The sequence below is a fragment of the Pleurodeles waltl genome, chromosome 10, assembly GCF_031143425.1.
Source record: "Pleurodeles waltl isolate 20211129_DDA chromosome 10, aPleWal1.hap1.20221129, whole genome shotgun sequence".
Lineage (NCBI taxonomy): Eukaryota > Metazoa > Chordata > Amphibia > Caudata > Salamandridae > Pleurodeles > Pleurodeles waltl.
The window spans coordinates 220,819,350-220,847,330 of NC_090449.1; the positions used below are offsets into that span (position 1 = coordinate 220,819,350).

General features: G+C 47.9%; 1 protein-coding gene across 3 annotated transcripts in view; it reads right to left on the reverse strand.

The window, feature by feature from the left end:
• Positions 1-27,981, reverse strand: part of ABCC1 (ATP binding cassette subfamily C member 1 (ABCC1 blood group)) — an 872,430-nt gene that overhangs the window by 85,383 nt on the left and 759,066 nt on the right. For all 3 annotated transcript variants that reach the window (XM_069210194.1, XM_069210193.1, XM_069210195.1), the window contains one exon: positions 3,055-3,201. In XM_069210194.1, coding sequence (XP_069066295.1) covers positions 3,055-3,201 — 147 coding nt within the window. The remainder of the gene's footprint in view (positions 1-3,054; positions 3,202-27,981) is intronic.

The window sequence follows — 27,981 nt, forward strand, 5'->3', positions numbered from 1 at the left end:
CTCGGCACTGTTTGGGCCTTTTTCGGTGCCGACGGTCGGTCACCGATTTTATGGGTTGAGCCATGGCCTGGTGGCAGTGGCGTCCCCTGGGCCTTGTAAATGTTTCTTTGTGTGGTTTTCGACGTCTTACTCACGGTTTGTGTATCGTCGAATCCTTCGGAGTCTGAGTCTTGGATCGAGAAGGTACCTTCCTCTTCCTGTTCCTCGAACTCCCGTCGGGCTGTCGGTGCGGACGCCATTTGAAGTCTTCTGGCTCGACGGTCTCGGAGTGTTTTTCGGGACCGGAACGCACGACAGGCCTCGCAGGTGTCTTCGCTGTGCTCAGGTGACAGGCACAGGTTGCAGACCAAGTGTTGGTCTGTGTAGGGGTATTTATTGTGGCATTTGGGGCAGAAACGGAACGGGGTCCGTTCCATCGGCGTTCTTCAGCACGCGGTCGGGCCGACCAGGCCCCGACGGAGGATCGAAAAATTACCCCGAAGGGCACCGGAGCTCTTCGATCTTCGATGCGGTGTTGAATGTAAGTATGCCGATCCCGAACGCAACAATACCGACGAAAATCTTCCGAAATTAACTATTTTTTCTGTTCCGAAACTCGGAGCGACAGGAACACGTCCGAACCCGATGGCGGAAAAAAAACAATCGAGGATGGAGTCGACGCCCATGCGCAATGGAGACAAAAGGAGGAGTCACTCGGTCCCGTGACTCGAAAGACTTCTTCGAAGAAAAACAACTTGTAACACTCCGGCCCAACACCAGATGGCGAGCTATTGCAGAACATGCGTATCTACAGCGACAGATGCCATCGAACATATATTTATCTCATGAATCTGTTTGAGGTTTTATTACAACAGCACATCATATATATGAATTGTCAACATTTTAACACAATGTGTTGTGTAACAGCAGTATTACTAACCACTATTCGACTGAAATATAACATGACATTGCACTATGAATTACAGCATACCTTGTAAATCGCTCATATGCTTGCCCTTTCTTCTGGGCCATCTACAGACAGCGTCCAGCAACACTTATACATTTAAGATACTCTACAAATGCTCTTTTAATATGACTTTGTGAGCCTAGTGGGAGGCGCTCTGCATACCATCTATTGGTGAGCACGTCATTTGGCAACATTCACTTGTGCAACGCTTTTTCAAACTTAGAATTGTGGGTAAAGTGTCATTGTTGAATAGACAGATGTTATTAACTCTGAATGAACTAACCATGCAAACTAATAACTACTGGTTGCGGACATCTATACTATTATTTTCCACATACTTGCTTCCCGATCAGGCTGAGGACCAAACTGCATCATTTTGGCATGTCAGTGGAGAGGTTGGGCCAGGCACCAGGTTTAATAAACTATGCCTTGCTGTCTTCTAGGAGTGCATCAGAGCTCGCCAATTCCCACACTTAATCTCCCAGTGCAGCACAACATTCCCCCAATGGGCACTCAGACAAACTAATCCAGGCTTCCTTCCTCAGGATCCCCGCCTACGCCCGCAATCTTATCAGTTCTTCCGAGCCAGTCGACAGCGGAAATTGGCGTAGTCCCAGCACCTCCTCCCTCCTCAGTGCTGCACCCTCTGCTCCTGCCCATACCTCGAGGGAGCGTCTCCAGGCCTACACCGGCGGAGAGTCCAGTGATTTCCACCTTACGAGTCACCAGTCGCCTCGCCACAAGGAGTCCTAGGTCCGTTAAGCGCACCTCCGCTCTATGCCGCTTACTTCTAGGGAATAACCCCAGTATGCACGCCTCCCAAGTAAAGGGGATCTGTCGGGCCGTGCAATCAGACAGATTATCAATTACCACCCTCCAGTAGGAGCACAAACTAGGACAGGACCACACCATATGTAACAAGTCTGCACTAACCTCATGACATTGGGGACAAGCCACGTCCCGACAGGCAAAGTGTTTATTCACACGGGCTGGTGTAAGATAGGCTCTGTGGGCCAAGTAGTACTGTATGAGTCAAAATCTGGAATTGCGGGTATGTTAAGGTGCCCCGAAAGAGTTGACCTCCACTGCACCTCCGCAATTGAACTGCCTACATCCACTTACCACGCCTCACACAGCACCTCACTTTCCAGGGCAGTGTGAATTCGCAGCGCATCTGCAAGCCAACTAATCAAGCGACGACCCCGACCCATCACTTGTAAATATTGAATCAGTAAATGGGTGGGAGGAGCTACTTAGAAATCTCGCCACCCGATCCTCAGGGCCCGTAACAAGGAGTTGTATAATAGGAACAGACCGGGAGGTAGTCCCAGGTCCTGAAGCCTAGCGAACGGGAGCAATTGACCCTCTTCATAAAGATCGCTCAACATGCACAGTTCTACTTCATGCCATGTCCGCAATTCAGAGCCCGATGTGACCCTGGGGCCCCGCGGTGTGCCCGACAGTGCCAAGGCCGGCGCAAATGGAACCACCTGTCTCGTCAGTCGAAGGGATCAACAAAAGCATCCATGGGCCACCCTGAGGAACACCTGTTGCAGAGTCGGCACAGGTGTGAGCGAATGAAACCGGTGCTGAACCTGCAGATATGACCAGGGACCTCTCTCCATTGCTGTGTCAGCCAGCTGGGCATCCGCTAGCCACCTGGATATCCACTAAAGTTGGGCCGCTAGGTAGAAGTGCTCTAGGCCGCCCCTGTCGGGTGGTAGGTACAACTTCTTTAGGGCAACTCTGCATCGGCCACCGTTCTAGATAAAGTCTCTCAACCCCGTTTCCAGGGCCCGGAAGAAACCAGGAGGAACATAGTGTGGGAGGTTGGAAAAAAAATACAGGAGGCGCGGTACAATTCTTTACTTCGAATATGAGTTCACCATGTGAAAGTCAGCACATCAGCCTGGTCTCTGATTAAAGGGTTTTTGGCACCTCATGAAGTGGTACTGAAAACATTTGTCTAGAGTTTACATTTAACTCTAATTTCCCTGCTTCTCAATCTGTATGTTTTACCATTCTGTGATTGTAATTTGTTTAATATATTTTTACAGCGGCAATCAAATACAATTAAAACAAATGTTGAGTAAAAAGAGAATGTCTACCTTTTCTCCTCCATTAATTGTAACACTTATACTCCGCAGCGCTAAATCCAAATCGGCTCGGTAACGCAGTCCATAGTTTATAAACTCTATTTTTCCTTCATGAGGCCAATTCACAGGCAGAGCTGCTTCCTCGTTGGTCCACTCAGCCTGAAATCAATATAAACATTTGATCAGATATAACCTTCACACACTAGCTAATGGTTTTTAACGTGGGTACCTTGAAACACTTTACCAGTTTCCTCACACCTATCCAATTCTGGCATTCCATGGAACATTAAAGCATCTCTTTTTTCAAAGAGTGACATTAAAACATACTTACTTATTAATCACACACTAACATTTAAAGAAATAAGTGGATTTTTACCATGCATACACACAAGACTACATGCAAACGTTTTTGGAGGAAGCAGTAAGGTCTGAAAGTAACACTGGGGCGTACAAGACAACAGAGGTCTGGGTGTAACTGGGTGTCCGCCTCAGACATTGATCAATCTATGTAAGTGCATAGTTTTCAAGTGAAAAAGGAAGACAGGCGGGCCATGTAGCCTCAGATAGCAAGTGTGCTTTATTGTTCTCTACATTAGGCAATGTAATGACATTCAATGTGTTTAGAGTTCAGAGGCGAGTAAAGGGAGTTAAAGGTTATTATGGTTCCAGGGTGGGTCGAGGTAAAGGGAGGTAAAGAGTTTTTAGGATTCAGGTGAGGTCAATTGGGGTAAAGGGACTAAAATGAGGATGGGGGTACCACTCAAAATCCAAAAAAGGAAGAAAATATAAGTTAAGGGTTTAAGGTTTGTGTTTATGTCCCAAAAACAAATGCTTCACACTGGACGTCAGTAAAATCACCTAAAATTATTTACACCCAGTCTAGGAAGTTAGCTCTGTATATACTATCTCAAAGTGAGAGATAGTGTGCACAGAGTCCAAGGGTTCCCCTTAAAGGTCGATAGTGGCAAAATTAGATAATACTAATGCTCTATTTTGTGGTAGTGTGGTCGAGCAGTAGGCTTATCAGAGGGTAGTGTTAAGCATTTGTTGTACACACACAAGCAATAAATGAGGAACACACACTCAAAGACTTAACTCCAGGCCAATAGGTGTTCTATAGAAAAATGTATTTTCTTAATTAATTTTAGAAACAACAAGATTCAAGATTTGAGGTAAGCACATAAAATGCAAGGTACTTCACACAGATAAGTAGAGAACTTTGATTTAAAACAGTAGTACACACAGTTTAGGTTAAAATGGCAATAAGCTATTTTATAAGTGGACACTGCAAAAATCAACAGTTCCTGGGGAGGTAAGTACTGGTTAGTTTCTCAGGTGAGTGAAGCACATACACAGTCAGTCTCCTGGGCATAGGCAGCCCACCGTTGGGGACTCATGTTAACCCCAAAGACCCAGCACCAGCAACATAGGGCCGGTCAGGTGCAGAGGTCAAAGGAGGGCCCAAAACACACAGGCACCTATGGAGAACAAGGGTGCTCTGGTTCCAGTCTGCTAGCAGGTAAGTACCTGTGTTCTCGGGGAGCAGACCAGGGGGGTTTTGTAGAGCACTGGCGGGGGGGGGGGTACACAAACAGGCACACAACACACACCCTCAGCCGCACAGGGGCGGCCGGGTGCAGTGTGCAAAGTAGGCATCAGATTTGCTATTGAAAGCAATGGAGGGACCCGGGGGTCACCTAGGCGATGCAGGCAAGGAACAGGGGGCTTCTTGGGCCAGCCACCAACAGGGCTAGGAAGAGGGCCACCTGCTGGTCACTCCTGCACTGGAAGGTGGCTCCTCTCAGTCCTGGGGGCTGCGGGTGCAGTGCTTGGTCCAGGCGTCGGGTTCCTTGTTACCAGGCAGTTGCAGTCAGGGGGAGCCTCTGGATCCTCTTTGCAGGCATCGCTGTGAGGGTGCAGGGGGGTCAACTCAGGTTACTCACGTCATCATAGTCGCCTGGGAGACCTCTCTGCGGTGTTAGTTCTCTGGAGCTCGATCTAGGGGCGTCGGGTGCAGAGTGAGAAGTCTCACGCTTCTGGCGGAAAGAAAGAGTTCTTTGGAAGTTTTTAGAAAGTTGCAAAGTTGTTGCTGTTTTTGAAAAGTGCCGCGGTTCTCTGGATTTTCTTGGTCCTTCGGGTTCAGGGCAGTCCTCTGAGTCTTCAGAGGTCGCTGGTCCCTGGCGGATGCGTCGCTGTGCAGGTTCTTTGAGTCTGGAGACAGGCCGGTAGAGTCGTCTCTGCGGGGCTTTCAGATCAGCAGCAGTCCTTGTTGTAGGTTGCAGGAATCTGATTTCCTGGGTTCAGGGTTGCCCCTAAATACTAAATCTAGGGGTGTGTTTAGGTCTGGAGGGGGGGCAGTAGCCAATGGATACTGTTCTGGAGGGTGGCTACACCCTCTTTGTGCCTCCTCCCTGAGGGGAGAGGGGCACATCCCTATTCCTATTGGGGGGAATCCTCCAATCACAAGATGGAGAATTTCTAAAGGCAGGTGTCACCTCAGCTCAGGGCACCTTAAGGGCTGTACTGACTGTTTGGTGTCTCCTCCTTGTTTTCCTCATTATCTCCTCCATCCTTGCTGCCAAAAAGTGGGGGCAGTGGCCGGAGGGGCAGGCATCTCCACTAGCTGGGATGCCCTGGGGTGCTGTAACAAAAGGCATGAGCCTTTGAAGCTCACCGCCAGGTGTTACAGTTCCTGCAGGGGAGGTGAGAAGCACCTCCACCCAGTACAGGCTTTGTTCCTGGCCACAGAGTGACAAAAGCAATCACCCCATGTGGCCAGAAACTCGTCTGGTTGTGGGAGGCTGGCAGAAACTGGTCAGTCTAGCACTAGGATTCAGACTGGTATTCAGGGGGCATCTCTAAGATGCCCTCTTGGTGTATTTTACAAAAAATCCCACACTGGCATCAGTGTGCATTTATTGTGCTGAGAAGTTTGATACCAAACTTCCAAGATTTCAGTGTAGCCATTATGGAACTGCGGAATTCGTGTTTGACAAACTCTCAGACCATATACTCTTTATGGCTACCCTGCACTTACAATGTCTAAGGTTTTGCTTAGACACTGTAGAAGCATAGCGCTCATGCACTTATGCCCTCACCGGTGGTATAGTGCACCCTGCCTTAGGGCTGTAAGTCCTGCTAAAGGGGTGACTTACCTATGCCACAGGCAGTAAGAGGTGGGCATGGCACTCTGAGGGGAATGCCATGTCGACTAAGTCATTTTCTCCCACCAGCAAACATAAGCTGTGAGGCATTGGGCATGTGCGGCGTGAGGGGTCCCCAGGCTGGCATAAGACATGCTGCAGCCCTTAGAGACCTTCCCTGGCAACAGGGCCCTTGGTACCAGGGGTACCATTTACAAGGGACTTATCTGTCTGCCAGGGCTGTGCCAACTGTGGGAACAAAGGTACAGTTTAGGGAAAGAACTCTGGTGCTGGGGCCTGGTTAGCAGGGTCTCAGCACACTTTCAATCATAACTGGCATCAACAAAAGGCAAAAAGGCAGGGGGTAACCATGCCAAGGAAGGTATTTCCTTACACCCAGCACCCACTTACACCCTTCAAACAGCAAATATAAGAAAGCATCCTTTACCCTTCTTGATCCGCTTGGTATCCCTTTGATGCCCCCAAAGCCTTCATTGGGATTGGTGATGACCGCAGTTTATTATTTAGAATTTAAAAGTGACATTACATGGTACATCAACATTGCATCCAGTGGTCATAACATGTTCCATGAATGCATCCTATTTATACTTAGATTTGTTGATCTTGTCTGTTACTCCAACCTGTTCGTGGCCATTCAACAAGCACTGCTTTCTCACCAACTGGCCTTCCTGATCAGCTACTCCTGCGTTTTGGGGCTACCAGGCTCCTCCCCTGCAGGTTATCCTTCTCCCCGTATCCAATATGGGGTTGAGGGTTCAACTCCCCCATGCAGGTAGAGGGTGAGGGCCTGTAACTGGTGGCCTTTAAAGGATGCCCACCAATCATAGGACACCCTTTCCCCGGGCTCACAGCTTCCCACCCTAGGGATGCATTATGTGCAGGCCTCCATTTTGTCCGCTTTGTGGACCAGCCCGCTCCCGAAAGGAGTGTCTTCACAATGGAATGAAGATCCAGAGAGTATTGCTCAGATTACTTACCGGTAATCTTCATTACCCCGATTCTTTTTTCCTTGTCCCCTTCTGAACGCATGGAGGAGTGAAGTGCCCTCTTCACTCCTCAAGTCACCTTTTAGAAGCTAAGAACATGTGTATATAGCCCCTCCTCGCCCCTGGAACAACCTGTATATCACCAAGCAACACCAACACAGCTGATGAAAAAACCGGGAGGGACGTACTGAAGGGGAAGAGGATGGAAGAATCGGAGTAATGAAGATTAATGGTAAGTAATCCGAGCATTACCTCCTCATCCTCCCTCCTCGTCCCCTTCCAAACGCATGGAGGAATGCCCAAGCAAGACAACTTTCAGCAGCCACACAAAAGAAAACACAATAAGTGCAATGCAAAATTCGATGAGCCATCCAAAAAAAAAAAAAAAGGAGGAACACCATGGGCTACATTCAGGAAACCCGAAGAGTCCAACCACAAGGAGCCAACTCAGGAGGAGGAAGCTGCCGCGACCAAAACCTCTGAGCCAAAAGACAATTCAGAATCCTGAGCAACGTGCAATATGTAATGGATAAGGGAAGTGGAAGGAAAATACCAGGTATCCTGGAGGGAAACACCAGACCATACACCCCCAGGAAGCGGCCATTCCGCGAGTGGAATGAGCCTTGACCCCACCTGAAACCTCTCTGCCCAGGGCCTGGTAAGCGGAAAAGATAACAGACTTAATCCAACACAACAGGCCGCCCTTCCGTACAGGCCCAAAACTGACAAAAGGTAGTCAGAGACGAAACTCAGAAGACCTAGAGAGAGCGAGATCTTCAATGCACGCCCAACATCCAAAAGGGACATGGAAGGGTCAGAGTCCAAAGCTGCCTGAGGGAGGACAGGAAGAACAATATCCTGGTCCCGATGAAAAGAAGAGTTCACCTTAGGGAGGAACTAAGGATCCAAGGAAAGGACGACCCGGTCCTTAAAAATGCGTAGGAACGGAGGGCGACAAACCAAGTTATTAAGCTCCCCAAACACCTGGCAGCAGTAATGGTCACCAGAAAAACAAACACTTCAAAGTTAGGAACTTGAGGGAAACAGATTCCAATGGCTTATACAGAGGGGACTTTAGATGTGAAAGCACCAAAGGAATGTCCCAGGAGGGAAAATGGGTTCCGAAGAGGACGAAGAAAGCTGAAACCCCGGTACAATCTAGAGGCTGCACTAGAAAAAGAGGACAAATCATCCCACGGAGCTCGAAACTTTTGATAGAGCACCATTGGAGTTGTCAGAGTAGCCACAGAGAGACCCTCATCCAAATCCTCCTGAAACCTAAGAGGAAGGGGCAGAAACAGGAGACAAGGAGCGAGTCCTGCACCAAGCATCAAAAGAACCCCAATGATGCGCATAAGCCTCATTAGTGGAACCCCGTCTAGAAGACAGGAGTGAACGAGAAACCTGCAAAGAAAGCCCCTACTTCATAAGGCCCTTCCCTCTCAACCTCCAGACCTTGAGACGCAAACGCACCAGAGTCCGCAGAGGGACAGACACAGGGGAAGGTTTCAGAGGAAGACACCACTCCCGCCCCACCGCCAGGAGACAGAGAAGGGGGAAACAAGGTCTCCGCGGCCAAAGAGGGAGGACCACAACCACATCCGCCACCTCCCGGAGCAGGTGGGACAGGAGCTGCTGGATCAGGGAAAACAGGGGAAAAGGCGCAGAGAAACCTGGAGGGCGCGATCTGGACAGTTCAGCGGTCCCCCACGCACCCAGAGAAAGGAACCTGGTGAGGTAGAGGGCAAGCTTGGCATTCAAGGGGGTAGCAAAGAGATCCACTGCAGGGACATCCCAATGACTGCAAATCTGGGAAAAGATCGAAGGAGCCAGGTCGTACTCCAGGGAGGACGGGAACCCCTGACTCATGAGTTCTGCCTGACTATTCAGCACACCCTGAATGTGAACCGCCTGCAACCCGAGAAGATGCGACTCCACCCAGGATACGATGTGGCGAGCAAGGAGATTAAGGGAGGGGGACCTGGTGCTGAACTGGCGATTAATGTATGACATAGCCACTCGGTTACCCACCCTGACCACCACCAAGTGACCCTGAAGAGCAGCAGCACAGAACTGGAGGGCATACCAGACCACTTGAAGCTCCCTTCAATTGGTGGACATCAAAGCCTCCACCACAGACTAGAGACCCTGGGGAGTCAGGACCCTCAATACCACCCCCAGAACAGGCTGCTGGCATTGGTCTTGAGAACCAGAAGCTTCAAAGACCAAAGAGGAAAACCACGGTCTAGAGACAGAGGATGCAACCACCAGAGGAGATCCTGACAAATAGGTGTTGAAACTGGAATGAGAGCCTCCCAGTTGCCACCAGCCGGAGTCCAATGAAACAGGATGCGGTGAACCACTGGGCCCAAATGAAGGCGAGCCCATGGGATAACATCCAAAGTCGCCGCCTGAAAATAAGAAAAAACGAGGCAGCACCAAAACACCCAACAACTCGGACAAGCAAGACAATGGTAAGGGAAGGGAGAGAAACTCAGGAAACAAACCCAACTTACCATCATGCCTTGAAGACGCAGCCACTCTCTCACAGAAGTGACTGAACCTGTAGGAGGCACCGAAGTAACTGACTAGTCGGGCACACCTGGAGGCAGGAAAGGACACCATCCCTGTCTCCGTATCGAAAAAGGCACCAATATACTCCAGACGCTGAGAGAGAGTCAGATGAGACTTGGAGGGATGTACCAGGAAACCAAAATCCCCCAAAAGGGAGACAGTGGGAGAACGTGTCTGCCAGAAATGGGTTCAGAGAGGGTGCATGGATCATAAGGTCGTCGAGATACCGGTGGACCAGAAAACCCCTGGAATGCAGGAGACCCACCACCGGGGCTAGAACCTTTGTGAAAATCCGGGGGGAGGACTCGAGTCCAAAAGGGAGCACCGGGAATTGCCAATGTTGGGAGCCCACAGCAAACATCAGGAACTTTTGAGAGGCTTGGGCCATCGGAACATATAGCTAGGCTTCCCGAAGATAAATCTTGGGCATGAAGTCCCCTGAAGAAACCAAGGGAATCACCTGATGCAAAGTTGACATCCGAAAATGCAATGTTGGGACAAAGCGGTTCAGAAACCTCAGGTCAATGATCAAGACAAAAATCCCCTGTGACTTTCCTGACCATGAAGACACAGGAATAGCATCTGTACCCCCTCTCCCGAGAAGGAACTGACCGAATCGCACCTTTCAGGACCAGGGAGGAGATACCGTAGGCGAGAGATGATCGTTTCACCGGATCCTGAGGCCAAGCCGTCTGAAGGAAGTAAAGATCCGGAAACTCTAGAGAAACGTCCAAACACCCTGAGAAACACTGTGGGAAACCACCTGAAGAACCTAGGCATCAGTGATGGAGGCAGCCCAAACTGGAAAGAACAGAGCCAGGCGCCCCAGACAGGAGAACCTGAGGGGATGGCCCAGTCAGGAAGGAGGCTTCTGACCACCTCTACCGTGAGTTCTGACGAGAAGCACCCCCTGAAGGAGGACCCCCCCCATGTGCTGGAACAAGGAGCAGAGAGGCAGGGAATTGGGCTGGTGTTTCTGAAACTGATGTCCCGCCTCTTACGACCATCCCAAACTTTAGGTATTGGACAGAAAGGTTGAACATGTTTGTGACACTTGAATGATTTCCTGAGGACCTCCTCCAGTTCATCCCCAAAGAGTTTAGAACCACCAAAGGGCATATGCAATAAACAATTCTTCTGGGAGAAACCAACCCTCCTGCCCCAGAGATGGAGATGACGGCGAGCAGAAATAGAACCAGCAATGGCGATAGCAGAAACCTTAAGAGAGTCAAAAGCAATACCCGGAAGAAACTTAGCTTGAACTTCCATATGGGACAGCATATCAGAGAAATCTTCACCCTCCTGAATGGCAGAGGAGAGGGACTGAAAATCCTTAACAAGGGACTGAGAAGTATAGACCCCATAGACCTCAGAAAGCAAAGAGAGACTAAGACGTGTGAGATCTCTTGAGAGAAGCTTCGACCCTCTTATCAACAGGATCAGACAAAGTCATGTTCTCAGAAAGTAAAGAAGGTTTACCCACAGGGTTAGAAATTAAAGGGTCCAAAGCGAGAACCTGATGAACAGAAGTCTCCCCTTTTGACAAAGGATACAAACAACCCATAAAACAAGTAACAGACTATCAGGATCCTTCCATTCATGCTGCAGTAAGGACTGGACAGCAAGGATAACAGGAAGCTTGGGAAAGGAAAGTTGGAGATTGGAGGATAAGTAAGAGATCACAGGATCCAAATCCTCCTTCAAAATACATTTTCCTATAGAGGCAGATGGAAACCAAAGATCATCATCACCTTACTCCGAAGACAGCCAGGAGGAGACCAAAGAAGGGGAAGAAACAGACCAGGCAAAACCAGAAGAGGAATCCTGAGAAACAGGGGAAGACTGCCCACGTTGGGAATTAAAGGCATCTGACAGCTGACAAACCATGTCCTGGAGTTGAATGTCAGGCACGGGGGGGGACATCGAACCCCACTATCATGCACTCCAGTTGAAGGCAAAGGAGAAAGATGGCGACTCTTCCCAGTGTGCTTCCCCATTGTGGCTGCGTGCAGAATAAACCAAACCACAGAGCAACCAGAACAAAAAGCAACCTAGGACCAAATGGAGGACCACCAGAAGCCAGAAAGGAAAACAGAAGGACCCTCCTCAGGTGCAAAAAAAAAAAAAAAAAAAAGAACTCCTGAGAGGAGGAGAAAAAAGGGGAGGGTAGGCAAAAGCTGTAACCAACCCACAACACAGGTAACCAACCCACAACACAGGAAACCAACATGGAAGGCAGGCCAAACCAGTACCCAGGCACATCAAACAGCACTTACTGCCCAAGCAGGCAAGCACAAAAAGCACCAGGTCGTGGGCACAACTCCAAGCCCAGGGACCTCAGTGAGGTAAGGCATAAGAAATGTTTCAGCGTCTGGGAGGGAAACTTAATAAGTAACATAGGATGACCTGCCCCTCCCCTGCTGGGAAATAGGGTGCCCTCACAACCCAGGAGGTGCCAAAAGTCAAGAAACAGGGTGCCCCCATAACCCAGGAGGCGCCAAACGCTGCCCAGAAAACAAAAAAAGGCGGCCGGGCAAACTGCATCGGGACCACCAAATATACATGAAAGTGACCGGCAAGGAAGCCGGTATGCACAAAAGAAAAAGCAGCGCCCATGCAGCCGCACTCACCGTAATATGAGTTCAGAAGAACTCTAAGAGCGCCCCTGCAGCCCAAACGGCACTTGTTTTGTGAGAAACAGAGTTATTAGGTGCACAAAAAAACAGAACAGGTTGTTCCGGGGGAGAGGAGGGGCTATATACACGTCCTTCTTCCCTTTCATGGAAAGGGAAGAAGTTGCCTTTCAAAGATGACGTGAGGAGTGAAGAGGGCACTTTACTCCTACATGCGTTCGGAAGGGGACGAGGAAGGAGGATGAGGAGGTAATGCTGATTTTTAAGTGGGCTTCCTGGAGACTTCAGTTAATGTCATGTTTACTAAGACAGTGCCACAAGAAGAAAAGGCAGTCACAGGCACACACTGAAATCTGTTACACTTCTAGGTGAGCACTTAATGAACTCCACAGGCGGCGAGGAACCCCTTTGTTATAAACTGATTTATTTTTGTAGATCCATGGAAACAACAACCTTCTCTGGAGCACAAAAGATCACCAAGGTTCAGCCTCTCTAGAAGCTTCTCTCATCATTTAAATTAAATGTCATGCTTGTTTTGCTAGTATATGAGCAAACTAGTAAAGAAGACTTCTGGGGTCTGTGGTGCTCGTAGCACAATGTAGGTGAATCATTAATGAACAATCTTATCAGTATGCAGTGATAGGTTTGCTTGGTTACATTTTACCCACAAAAAGACCCGTAGGTTTTCGTACAATCATATTTTATTTCCGAGGATGGAGATGGACATTTCAAAGCAGAAGGTTCTCAAAGAGATATTATCAAAGTTCTTGATGATGCAGTAGGACCAAAGAGGCTGAGTCAGTATGCACTGTGGGGCTGCACTTTCTATTTATTCCTGGTAGTAGCAAAAGCATGAACTTTGTAACTTTAGGATCAATTATCAGCTAAGGACATCCGCAAACCACATCTGCCTCATCCACTTGAGAGATCACTCAGCACTACGATCTGCTCAGTTTAACTTTTAGCAATGAATGGGGGAAATGTTAGAAGTAAAGAAAGCAGATGTACCAGCTGACCAAAAAGACAGCAATCTTGCAATTATACCTGTACAAAGTTGCAGGCAAAGTATTGGCATTTGGAGTTTTCCTGGGTTATGAGCAAATCGATCCTAATAAGTGTTCCTCTACAGTGCATTTCTACTGCTCCCACTCATAGGAGTTCCAGCTGTGCATCTTGCAATAGCTAGCCAGGACGATGAATAACACTACAATACTGTCACTAGAGACATTAAAATAAATCCTACCCAGCCTATATTAGAGCACAGCATATTAAGCTCTAGCTCTGCCCTTCAGGTTCCCCCGGGAAGACAACGTACCTCATACCTGAGGAAGAGGCCTGAGGTCTGCATAAGCAGCTGTAGTGAAGCATTCAGAAATCACCATACAGTTGTGGTCATCTGGCTGGAATCTCCCTCTAACGTGTATGGGACAGAGAAGTGTTTTTAAAATAAAACAGCTGATGTTCTGAGAAAATGTCCCTAAGTAGGGATGTGTATGTTTCTATGAATACCAGAGACAAAACGTCACCACGTTTACCGGCAACCTATCTTACTGCAGCCTTGAGAGAAGCACAGAGTGAAAGAACGTCTTCTTTAAGAACACACTGCTGACCTAAGCAAAGAACAGCTAGACAGAGAAAAATAAAACAAGACCGCAAATGTGGCTATTATTAAAATAATAAACGAAGCTGAATAAAATATATCTAGGTTAAAGTGCACAGCTGTAAGCCTAGTTTGATAAATTAACGTGTATGGAGCTATAACTAAATGGCTACACAACAGCACTACCTACACCAACACCCCATCAGCTACATGGAACATCTCATGTTTAAAATACGCATCACTGCCAACTTCTCCCCTGGTGGAAACTTTGTCTAAAGACACCAGAATCCCACATGAATTTTCTGCAGCAACATCACTAACTTAATCACAATCCTCATCATCAACGCCCGCAGCTTCATCTGCCTCTGCGACCTTAACTTTTACCAATTATTTCACACCGACCCAAACTCAATGGCCCTTCAAGGGAACCTCAGAAAACTCACACAGAGTAAATTACTGAGCCGACCCATACCATTGGACAGGTATTAAATCTGATTTCTCCTCAATCAGCAACCAGCAACATCACTATCGACAAGCCAGCAACTAGGACCTCGACAGACCAAGCCCTCGTCAGTTTCGGCATACCTATCGGACACCACTATAGACCTACCACCACCGGAACCACCTGTGCAGAAGTTGGAAAAGCATCATAGAAGAGGAGCGGGCTTCCACCCTTCACGTACACCAGCAGCTTGCTCAACACCATAAAGAACCTCAACAGCTGGATCACCACATGTACCAACACCTTGGCTCTCCTCAAGTACAGCAAAATTAAAAGAGCCCAACCACAGGCTAGCTGGTACAGAGGAACTCAGATTGAGGAAACACCACTGCAAGAAACAGGAGCGTAAAGGGAGAACAAGTCAGAACACCACAGATAAGGACATCTTCAAATCAGCCTTAAGAGGCTACCACCAGCAGATATAGAACACCAAGCCCACAGCTCTTGCAGACTGCACCAAAGCTCGCATTACCAGAAGCAAGGAAATCTTCATTATCAAAGATTTCACTGCACCTCCTGCTGCCTCCAGCAACATCACCTCAAGTCCTTTGCAACAAGCTCTTGGCATTCTTGTGTAACAAAATCACCTCTATGTACTCCAACTTTGATTCTCAACTGGATCCTGTCACCATTGCAACTCAATGTCGCATCATGGTCGAAGAACGAAACCTGACCTAATGGCCTGCCATCATCATAGTTGAAATTGGTGCTACCATGAAGACCATGTACTTGGGGACCCAAACTCATTCTTGCTCCTCACACCAAAGGACTCTTACTGATCAGTGAAGCACTATCACCCACCTTAAATGCATCCATTAACTCAACACATTCCCAGACACCTGGACATGCCATCATCACGTCCCAGGTCAAGAAACCAACTGCTGACCCAGCAAGAAACCAACTGCTGACCTAGCCATGTTTTTCAACTACAGACCCATCTTAGTCCTACCATACCCGGGAAAGGCCTTAGAGAAACTAATCAACCAATGTCTCACACCAACTATCAGCTCCTCGATGCCATGCAGTCCAGATTCAGGCCAAACCACAGCATAGAAAAAACACACCAGTCACAGATGATATCCGTATGATCCTTCACAGAGACGACACAGCAACCCTCATTTTTCTGAACCTCGCTGAATCATTTGACATTGTCTCACACCCCATCGCCTGCACAAGCTTTGGCAACCAAGAACCAACTTTACACTGTCTCTGCTCCTTCTTAACATATAAAACACAAGGTGTCAGCCTGGCACCTTATTCCTTAAATGCCTGCAAATGCAGCTTCAGTGTGCTCAAGTTTTATTGCACATCCCCAAACCATACATGATCCCTCTGGCTAACATGATCCATGCACACAATGATAACCTCTCCCATGCCAACAAGCAACTTATATGCTTCCTTGTGGACAAGATCCTCAACACAAGTAACAAGTTCTCCACCTGTATGACTAAAGTACCTATGCCAGGAACCTTGAAATAATCATCAACAGCAAACTGGACATGACCGCACAAGTCAATGCTGTCACTACATCCTGCTTCCACACCCTGAAGACGCACAGGAAGATCTTCAAATGCTCCCAACCAACACTCAAAAGACAGTCACTCACTCCTTAGTTACCAGCAAGTTGGACTACAGGATTACACTCTACGCTGGGACCAAGCAACTAACTAGGTGACTTCAAATCATCCATAACTCAGCAGCCAAACTTATTCTCAAACTCCAGTCACACCACACCACAACTCATGGGGCTCCACAAGCTTAGGATACACAAACACACATTTCAAAGTCTTCACACACATGCATACATACAAGGCACTACACAACTTAAGCCCAACCTAGCTGAACAACTGCATCTCCTTCCACCAACCACACAGACACCGCTTCCCAAAACGTACTAGCACACAACCCATGAATAAACAGAACCAGATCTTACATCGCTCCTAAAGCGTGGTATGGCCTCCCACTTCACATTATAGCTTTCGTCTCTCTTTTTGAATTCAGCAAGAAGTCCTGGCTTTTGAGTTAACCAACCTACCAAAGGCAGGGCTAAGCACATACACCTGCTCAATGCCAGGATGCCCTTGTGAGTGATAGTGTGCTAAATAAATACACATAACATAACTAGTGAAGCTAATATTTGAATGTAGCACCAGAAAAGGGCACTGATCAAAAAGACAAGAACTCAAAATGGCTGGGGAGCACTGTAAAAGTCAAGCTATCCATAGCAATGGGTCATGGTTGGAAAAGGCCCTTTCTTGCAGGGGTATCCCCAAACGTTTTGACTTGCTCTTCCTATTTTTCTAACCGTCTTTTCTGTTGGGTTTAGGACTCTGGGGACTTTACCACTGCTAACCAGTGCTAAAGTGCATGTGCTCTCTCCCCTAAAACTTGGAATCATTGGCTTATAACTGTCTGGCATATTTACATATAAGTCCCTTGTAAAGCAGTACACCATGCACCCAGTTTCCTGTAAATTAAATGCTACTAGTCAGCCTACACACAAAAGGAGCCTTTCAAGCTTGTCTCAGGCCTGCCACTGCTGGTCTACGTGCACACTTTAATGCCACACTGACTTTGCAAGTCAAACTAATTGCAAAGGCCTAAAATCCCATTTCACTACACCTACTTTTATAAAGTGGGCATTTCTCTGAGCTTATCACTAACTGCTTTGCAGCCTGACTCCAATCCACATGTAGAGCAGAGTGACAGCTACAACCGGTGCAAACTTTCCAGACAGCCACAACATAGTAGGAGCTGTGTATGACAGAAGAGGCATCTGCATACTGACAGTCACCCTAGGCTGGGGCGAAGGAGGGTTGTTCACACCTTAAATGTCAATAGGCTGTGCCCTGCCGTCACACAATGGGCTGATTACCCCCTACTGATGCCTGGAAACAGGGTTGGAAGGGGATTGTGTTACTCTTGAAAGGGTTCCTTTGAAGTCACCCCTGAACAAAGACATTTTTGAACATTAGTACAGGGGCACTAGTCCCATGAGTTTTAGAGCACTTTTGGAACTGAACCTCTGACCCAAGGACTGCTGAGCTGCACAAAGGACTCATCTGGACCGCTCTTCTGTTGTTGCCTGCTGGGTGGCATCTTCCGCCGTAGCCACGGTAGGAGAAGACAGCATGCCAGCGTCAGGAGAAGTATCCAGACCACTGGCTTTGCCCAATTCCTGAACCCAGTCCATTGCAAGGTCATCCTGGTATTCATAAGGGTCCAGTGACCCCTCCAATACCGCCCCATATTCGTACCCATAAGAAAAAGTGTCTGAATCCGACCTGGGGCAAATAAGCCCCATTGAAGCCGAAGGCAGCATCGGCCAATGCCGCTTCGACAGAGTCTCTTCGGGGAGAAGAACTGGGTCGTCTGGGATAAGAATTGGGTCAACGCCGATAGTGGACACCACCGACATCAGGAGTGTCAATAATCGACCCAGCACCATGAAGGTCTCAATGATGCGACCGGTACCGGTGCAGATCTGCGCACGGATCCGGAGTTGACCTCGGTGGCCGGAGCCGAAGCTGCCAGTGCGGAACCTGAAGGACCCTCAGCCGAACCCCTTGGGCCCAAAGGAGCCGTATTGGGGTCGGACCACCCAAATATGAGGCGCATGGCCTCATAAAACTCTAAGCTGGGCGGGGGTCGCTCTGGCTCCGGGAAACTCAGGGAAGCGCAGAGCCGGCCCAGACTCCGAGGACAGAGGCCTTGTGCGTAGACGCTCTTCCCACGCCGCGTCGGCGGAGCGACAGGGCAAAGTCAGAGAACGATGGGACTTCTTCGACATCTTCTTCTTCTTACCTTGACCCGAGGATTTAGAAAATGATGAGTGGTGATGACTCCGTGACCGATCGAGACCTTCCTCTTGAGCGAAGAGCGCAGAGTCGAGTGCCGGTCCACCATTAGCTTTAGGGACTGCTCCCTCAAAGTCTTCGGGTGCATGGCCTGGCACTCTGAGCACGACTTGGGTCGTGGTCGCGCTCGAGACACCACAGACAAACCCGATGAGGATCTGTCACCGACATCGTCTGATGACAGTCCTCGCATGGCTTGAACCCGGTCACAGAAAAAAGTCAACAAAACAGTCGAATTCGGCCCAAAAATAGCCAGGGTAGCTCTTCTCCAGATCAGCGCGTGGCACGGAAAGAAAAGAACAGACGTCACTGTGCGAGGGCGGCGTCTATATACTACTCCTGACATCATCGAGGTGACCACAACACCATCGACATTGACCAACGCCACCTGCAAGGGTATTGCTTGTAGAAAAATCTCCGGATCCAGTCTGACGCCTGGGGGAAATTCCAAGGTAAGGAATCTACAACTAGAAGTCTCTATCAGATACAAGCACTGTAGGAAGTTGGATCTGTATATACTATTTCAAAGTAAAAAATAGTGTGCACAGAGTCCAAGGATTCCCCTTAGAGGTAAGATAGTGCCAAAATTGGATAATTCTAATGCTCTATTTTGTGGTAGTGTGGTCGAGCAGTAGGCTTATCAGAGGGTAGTGTTAAACATTTGTTGTACACACAGGCAATAAATGAGGAACACACACTCAAAGACTTTCTCCAGGCCAATAGGTTTTTATATATAAAAATATATTTCCTTAGTTTATTTTAAGAACCACAGGTTCAAAATTTGAAGTAAACACATAGAATGCAAGGTACTTCACACAGGTAAGTTAGGAACTTCGAATAAAAGCAATATCATATACAGTCTTTGTTAAAATGGCAATAAGCTATTTTAAAAGTGGACACAGGTCAAAAATCAACAGTTCCTGGGGGAGGTAAGTAATGGTTAGTTTACAAGTCTCAGTTCCTGGGCATAGGCAACCCACCATTGGGGGTTCAAGGCAACCCCAAAGTTACCACACCAGCAGCTCAGGGCCAGTCAGGTGCAGAGGTCAAAGAAGTGCCCAAAACACATAGGCGCCTATGGAGAACAGGGGTGTTCCGGTTCCAGTCTGCCCGCAGATAAGTACCCGCATCCTCATGGGGTTTTGTGAGCACTGGGAGGAGACACAAGTAGGCACACAACACACCCTCAGCGGCACAGGGGCGGCCGGGTGCAGTGTGCAAAGCAGGTGTCGGGTTTTAAATAGGATTCAATGGAGGACCCGGGGGTCACTCTAGCGGTGCAGGCAGGCACAGGGGGGGCTTCTCGGGACAGCCACCACCTGGGCTAGGCAGAGGGTCGCCTGGGGGTCACTCCTGCACTGAGGTTCGGTTCCTTCAGGTCCTGGGGGCTGCGGGTGCAGTGCTTGTTCCAGGCATCGGGTCCCTTGTTACAGGCAATCACGGTCAGGGGGAGCCTCTGGATTCTCTTTGCGGGCGTCGCTGTGGGGGCTCAGGGGGGTCGTCTCGGGCTACTCACGGGGTCGCAGTCACCAGGGAGTCCTCCCTGTGGTGTTTGTTCTCTGGATCTCTAGCTGGGGGCGACGGGCGCAGAGTGGGAAGTCTCATGCTTCCGGCAGGAAACATGATGTCTTTAAAGTTGTAGAAAAGTTGCAAGTTTGTTGCAGATTGTTGAGCAGAGCCACTGCTCAAGGGAGTTTCTTGGTCCTGGGCGTCAGGGCAGTCCTCTGAGGCTTCAGAGGTCACTGGTCCCTGTTGGATGCGTCGCTGGTTGCAGGTTTTCAAAGCAGTTGTCATCTGTGGTCTCTGCAGGCGTGTAGGTCAGCAGTCCTTCTTTGGTGCAGGTTGCAGGAATCTGATTTCCTGGGTTCTGGGTGCTCCTAAATTCTAGATGTAGGGGTGTGTTTAGGTCTGGAAGGGCAGTAGCCAATGGCTACTGTCCTGGAGGGTGGCTACACCCTCTTTGTGACTTCTCCGTGGGGAGGGGGGCACATCCCTATTCCAATTGGGGGAATCCTCCAATCTCAAGATGGAGGGTTTCTAAAGGCAGGGGTCACCTCAGGTCAGGACACCTTAGGGGCTGTCCTGACTGGTGGGTGACTCGTCCTTGTTTTTCTCATTATCTCCTCCAGCCTTGCCGCCAAAAGTGGGGGCAGTGGCCGGAGGGGTGGGCATCTCCACTGGCTGGGATGTCCTGGGGCGCTGTAACAAAAGGGGTGAGCCTTTGAGGCTCACCACCAGGTGTTACGGTTCCTGCAGGGGGAGGTGTGAAGAACCTCCACCCAGGACAGGCTTTGTTCCTGGCCAAAGAGTGACAAAGGCACTCTTCCCCATGTGGCCAGCAACTCGTCTGGTTGTGGCAGGCTGGCAGAAACTGCTCAGTCCAACACTAGAAGTTGGATTGGTATTCAGGGGGCATCTCTAAGATGCCCTCTGGGTGCATGTTACCATAAATTGCAAACTGGCCTCAGTGTGCATTTATTGTGCTGAGAAGTTTGATACCAAACTTCCCAGATTTCGGTGTAGCCATTATGGAACTGTGGAGTTCGTGTTTGACAAACTCCCAGACCATATACTCTTTATGGCTACCCTGCACTTACAATGTCTAAGGTTTTGCTTGGACACTGTAGGGGCATAGTGCTCATGCACATATGCCCTCACCTGTGGTATGGTGCACCCTGCCTTATGGCTGTTAGGCCTGCTAGAGGGGTGACCTTCCTATGCCACAGGCAGTGTGAGGTTGGCATGGCACTCTGAGGGGAGTGCCATGTCGACTTAGTCTTTTTCTCCCCACCAGCACACACAAGCTGTGAGGCAGTGTGTATGTGCTGAGTGAGGAGTCCCCGGGGTGGCATAAGACATGGTGCAGCCCTTACAGACCTTCACTGGCATCAGGGCCATTGGTATCAGGGGTACCAGTTACAAGGGATTTATCTGAGTGCCAGGGCTGTGCCAATTGTGGAGACAAAGGTACAGTTTAGGGAAAGAACACTGGTGCTGGGACCTGGTTAGCAGGGTCCCAGCACACTTTCAATCACAACTTGGCATCAGCAAAGGTGAAATGTTAGGGGGTAACCATGCTCAGGAGGGATTTCCTTACAAGCACCTCATCCCACAAGACATTAAACATCCCAAGGTCTTAAAAACAAATATGGCCCCTGCAAGGAGGAGTGGACTCAGCTTGAAAAAACATACAAATTTAATAAAACCTAAAATGCAACAGACAAGGAGCAGGCTCTCATTCTTAATATTTTAATATGGAGGGATGTTCAGAAGGCAGGCGTCTCTGCTTGTGATGTATTCTCCGAAACCTATCTTCTTTCAGCCTGTTGCCATCACTACTTGCTCAACTCAATGACTGCGGTACAAGGCTGAGGGACCATCTGAGCCTCCTACATCAATTGTATAGTCTACTTCAGAATGTAGCATACTGGATTGCCACTAGGGTATTCTTGATGAGCATACAGTCGTCTAAGTCAGCTCTGGGCAGTATTTTAAAGCAAGTTCCTAAAGAGAAGTTGGAGATACAGGCAAACTGCAGTGGGGATCTTCTGGCACAGGACCCGGGGCTGAGTTCCAGACCCTTCATGAGGCACACACACACACACCCACACACACACACACACACACTGTACGTATCTTATTCTTTTTATGGGGAAATCTCTGGAAGGACAGAGGCAGAAAAAAATCTCAACATTTCAGCAAGCAGCTTAGACGCTCATTCACCAAAACAATGGGTTAGAATTGTGCAAATATCCTCCAAAAAATGTGTTCCCCAAGTCAGAATTGCCCGATGCTTGAACAGGGTCATAAAGGAGATACTGATGCAAGGAGCAATATATCAATCAATACTTGTAGAGCATGACTCATCACCCGTGGGGTCTCAGGGCGCTGTTGTGGGTGTGCTGGTCACTCAAAAAGCCAGCTCTTGAGCTCCTTCCTGAATTACTTCAGTAATGCAGCCTGTCTGAGGTTGAGTGGGAGAGTAATCCATGTCCTGGTTGTGAAAAAGAAGAAGTACCTGCCTCCAGCTGTGCTTTTCCTGATTCTGGAGATTGCGGCGAGAGCGAGATGGGAAGATCAGAGTTGCCTGGCGGGGGTGTAGAAGGTCAGACGGTGGTTGAAGTAGTCTGGTCCGATGTTGTGAAGTGCCTTGTAGGTGTGAGTCAGTAGCTTGAGGGCGATGCGTTTGTCGATCAGGAGTCAGTGGAGATCTGAGCTGGATGGTGATGTGGCTGTGGCGGGGGATGTCCAGGATGAATCTGGCTGCTGGGTTCTGGATTCTTTGGTAGCTTTGCTTGTAGCTTCTTTGTGATGCCGCTATAGAGTGAATTGCTGTAGGCCAATTTGCTGCTTACCAGCGTGTGGGATACCCTCCTAAATTCAGTGGGGATCCACTTGAAGATCTTCCAAAGGAGGCGTAAAGTGTGGCTGATGAGATGGCATTGACTTGATGGTGGGAGTCCAGGATGATGTTCAGGTTGCGTGTGGTCGGTGGGAGTGTTTCCTAGTGCTTTTGGCCATCATCAGGAGTCATCCGAGGTGGAGAGTGTGGAGCCAAGTACGAGGATCTCTGTCTTGTCCGAGTTCAACCTGCGGCAACTGGCTTTCATCCAGGTGATGACTGCAGTTGTGGAAGTTTCTCTTGGCTGTTGTTGGGTCGTCGGTCAGGTAGAAGATCAGTTGTGTATTGTTGGCATAGGAGACAATGTTTAGTCCATGTTGTCTGACGATTTTAGTGAGCAGGACCATGTGGATGTTAAAGATGCTGGAGAAAAATGTCAGGTCTGCAATCAACCACTACAAAATACCCACAAAAACCCTTCTGTAAATATGGGCTCAGAACAAATATGTTCAGTTGCCACAATGTAAAGAAACCAGGATTTCTGGAATCCAGGGCACAAGCTAGGAACTGACAGGGGAAGACTGTGATGGGATGCTTTTCACAAAAAAGACGTTCTCTGTTTCCTCAACCACCAGCCTGATATCAGGATGACAGATGCTGAACCTACCAATAGGCATATAAAATCTAATTCATTGTAGAAATTTGTGAGTAGCTGCTTTTTTAAGTGCAACATTTCAGAAAATACTTGCTTGTCTCTTCAAGTGGTATGTACTCTTACAATGTGCGAGTGGTGCTAGCTTTCACATTTTTCTCTAATGTTAATGTTTAACACTGATGGTGAAACACTTACCCCAACAGATATAACTCATATCCAATTGGAAATATAACTGATGGATGGATACAGACGGCAAATAAGGGCTGCAGTCACCCTCAGTAAATTCATATTATCTTCTATGATAATTTCACATTGACTGTCCCTATCATATGATCTAATAAATCAAAATGTAATATACATTGTATTTTCATAGGTGCTAAAAAGCAGAAAACTGATTAAGGGATGGTTTGTTTTTAACGTATACCACATGCCTAAACCATGTGGGCTTCATAGGTCAAGCGTCAGTATTCCAATATATGTAAGGCCACAAGACAAAGTATACAACACGCATTCCCCCATGTATGATTAACATCAAACATCCTAAAAAATATTGCGTGGTAATGATGACAAAGTGAGCAGTTGGGGACATAACTATAAATAAGGGATACAAGCTAAGGGGAAGGTCAGGAAGAAAGAACCTAACAAGATAAAATGGTAAGATACCATAAGGGGTAAATTGAAAAAGACGTAAAGAAATTAGTCTAAGAAAATACACTGCCATTAATCAATATTGGCATGGTCCACTTTGGCACTGAAGTGCTTGTGCAAGCTTATTCTACACGGCCTCTACTTTATGTGGCGGGTGCAGCATGCAACCATCATGGGGCCTATTTGTACTTTGCTCCCCACACTGACCAAATGACTAGCACTCCACACCTATCCATTACTCAACCACTGTACATCCCGTCACACTGTCTCCAGAGGTCCTACAAGCACTCTAACAGAACCTCTCCTCTGATTCCTGGTTATTTTACCCACATTAGATCATCCACATTCAAGACCACATTCTTAGCATCTCTCTTCCAGTCACAATATTCTTTGTATAAGTACTGATGTTCTTCCTACTTGCCAATTACACCCTTCCCTACCCACCACCACTTTCTTGCTTTTACACAACAATGCTAGCGTCAATTTGGCAGTATAATGCTATTTTGAAATGCCAGATAGACAGAGCATGCAGAAACTAAGGCATTTCCAACAAAGGAAGCCCTGTTGTCAGTGACAAATGCCAGCGTTCACCTTCAACTTCTCATAAAGGATTGTCTGAGAAAGTAAATCCATATTCTTGTGGAGATTGCCTGCACATCCTTAGTTGTGACCCAACTTGACAGGTAATCAAACACCACCAAATTGCTTTCATCATTAAGGAAATATTCTTCAATTTATCCAATTATATCCAGTCCCAATCTGATGTAAAGTTTATCTGGAATCTGTACCAGCGAAAAAGGTGTATTACTGACATAATTTCTCTTATTCCTAGCAGCACGTGAGGCTTGGGGAGGCTAGAAGGTTTGGTGCTACTATCATTGGGTTTATTCCGGCAAGCAATACAATTCTTTTTGATCAGATTCTTCACCAATATCCTACATAAATGACAGGAGATAAACCGCTTATTTGTTCCTTAGTTCCATCAGTAGTACGGTTTTCCTAGGCCTGAAAACACTATCCACTTCAAACCACAATTCATCCAGTACTTCTCAAAATCTATTCTGTTCTTCCGACAATACTCAAGGGTTACCCCAGCCATGTATAACACACTCTAATGAAAATGAACCCAATATACTTTTCACAATTTTCTTTTTTTTTAAAATTTATTTTATTAAAGGTAAAAACAGTACAAATATATAGTGAATATTTTCAAAATTTTTCCTTTTTCACATTAAATATTTCTGTAATGGGTACATACACGAATGCAATGTAATGACAATTTCTAGCCCATTAAGTGTGACATCATAAGCACATTCGGGATGGTAGCCTTGCAGCAAAGGAGCGGTGAATAGGGGTGTCTTATGGGTTAAGAGTGATGGAAGATAAAGAGAAAAGGGGGAGAAAGGGGGGGATTAGGAGGGTTAGGGGAGGGGGAGCGGTTGCTGAGTGTGAGGACTATTGGATGTATAGGAGAGGAGGGGTGTATTGTCCCAGTGTCAGTCGTTATGCTCCGTCCGTTGTGGCTTCTCTCTCTCGAGGGCGGTTGGTTTTAAGGTTTGAGCTCCCTTTTTTTTTTTTTTTTATATATAGGATGACGTGAGGGTAAGGGTTCTTGCCTCTATTGGGGGTTGGTGCTGAGAAGCGACTGCATAGGAGAGGGGGTGGTGTGGCCGGCCATAGCGGACTGTTCATTATTACAGAGTCTCATTTTAAGTTGTACATTCTTCTTGCGTATTTTGGTGTTCTGGAATAGGTTATATGGGGGGACCGGGAGAAGATGTTTGCTTGCTCGATCCTGAGTCTAATGTGGTTATCTGAGTGGGACAGCTGGGAAGTGAAAAAGGAGAGGAGAGAGAGTGGGGCGAACTGTCATATAGGGGAGGGAAAGAATAGAGGAGGGAGGTGTGAGGAAGTGAACGATATAGGTTATAAGGGGGGATCATTATTTCTCTCAAATCTTTGGTCATTGGCCCTCCGTCAGCTGTTTTATGACTTTGTCAAAAATGGATGCCAGACTTCCTCAAATTGTTCTGTTTGGTCCTGTGAGTTATAGATCACTTGTTCATGGGTGGCTGTTTGATACATGGCAGTCATCCATTCTGTCGGCGTGGGGGCAGTGCTAGCCCTCCAGTGCCGGAGTACACATATTTTGGCCGTGCCAAATGCGGTATGTAGTAACCTTTTTTGGGTACGTGTTAGGGAGGGGAATAGGCGTATATCATGTAGGAGGATAAGTGATGGAGGAGTCGGGTTTGGGATCTGGATAATATCCAGCAGGGTATGACGTACTGCATCCCATAAGGGCTGAATCGTCAGACAGTGACATAGGCTGTGGAGTAAGTCGCAATGGGGTTCTATGCATCTACAGCACTTTGCATGTGTTAGCAATCCAGCCCTAAAAAGTTTGACGGGTGTCCAGTACCAATCTTGTAGAACTTTAAATAGACAGAATTTTAGTCGGGCTTCGCATACTCCCCTATCAAGGGCTTCTAGTATGTCTGACCATTCTTCTTCTGTGTAGGTTAACCCTAGTCTATCCTGCCTTTTTAACCGTAAACGTTCAAGGAGGGGTTGCGAGAAGAGATGATTTGTTAGTTCGGCGTAAAGGCCCGCCATAACACCTTTGTGTCGGCCCCATTTCTGAAGATAAGTAACAATGGGTGAGATTTTACACGTCCATGGGGGAGCCCCTAGTGAGCGGAGTATACAATGTTTGAGCTGCAGGTATCTCCATTCTTGATTACTATGGATACCGAACTTTTCCTGGAGAGAGGCGAAAGTTCGTAAGTTATTTCCCTCTATTATATGGGATATGTTATGGATTCCTGCCTCAGTCCATTGGGGCCACGAAAGGGGTCTCCCTCCTATTTTTATGTTTTTATTCCCCGCTATAGGGGCCTGGGCGTGTAGAGAGGGATGTATGTCCAGCAGGCGATGGGCTCTGCGCCATGCTGTGTCGGTAGCTTTGAGGATGGGGTTAGGCGGGGAGGGATGGTCGGTGTATACCCCTCCCATCGTGTGCTGCCCTCTTAGGAGTCTCTCTGTGACCACCCATTGTGGTGGATCCGGCGTATTTGGGAGAGTGTATGCTAACTGTGAAAGTTGTAAAGCTAGTGAGTATTGTTCTATTGAGGGTAGGCCTAAACCTCCATAGGGACGTTGGGCTAGGATAGTTGCCGGCTTCAGTCTCGGGCGGAGGGAGCCCCACACAAAGGCCCACATAGATGCGTCAATCGAACGAAGTATCGGGAGGGGTACCTGTAGGGGGAGCATGCCCAAGACGTATGTAAAGCGTGGTAGTGTAGTCATTCTAACTGCTTGAGTCCTTCCCCACATCGACAGACCCAGTAATGACCATTTAGCAAAATCCAGTTTCATTTTTGATAAGGGGATCTAGGTTATCTCTAACTATATGTTCCAAGCCTCGGTTGATATACGTTCCTAGGTATTTAAGGCGAGTCGGCGTCCATTGGAATGGCAGACCATGCACTGCTGCTTTCGTTGTCATGCGGGATAGAGGCAGTGCTTCACTTTTGTCCCAATTTACCAGATATCCAGATATAGGCGCAAATTCCTCTATGGTGGAAAGCAGTGTGGGTAGGGGTGTTTCTAGGTCAGTCAGGGTTAGTAGGATGTCGTCTGGTAGAGATAGATTTTAGATAAGCCCCCGGTTATTTGGATACCTTTTATCTGTTGGGAGTTCCGAATAGTAGCTGCCAAGGGTTCCATGGCTAGTAGGAACAGGAGTGGTGACAGGGGGCAGCCCTGACGAGTGCCTCTTCCTATGGGGAAGGGGTCTGATAAGAAACCTCCACAGATAACCTGTGCTGAAGGGTGGTCATATAATAAGCGGACTTTAGAGATGAATTGTTCTCCTAGGCCAAAGTTTTTCATGGTGGCGAATAGATAGGGCCATTCGATGCAGTTGAATGCTTTCTCTGCGTCTAGGGATAATGCAAGGGCTTCGTTGGGCATATT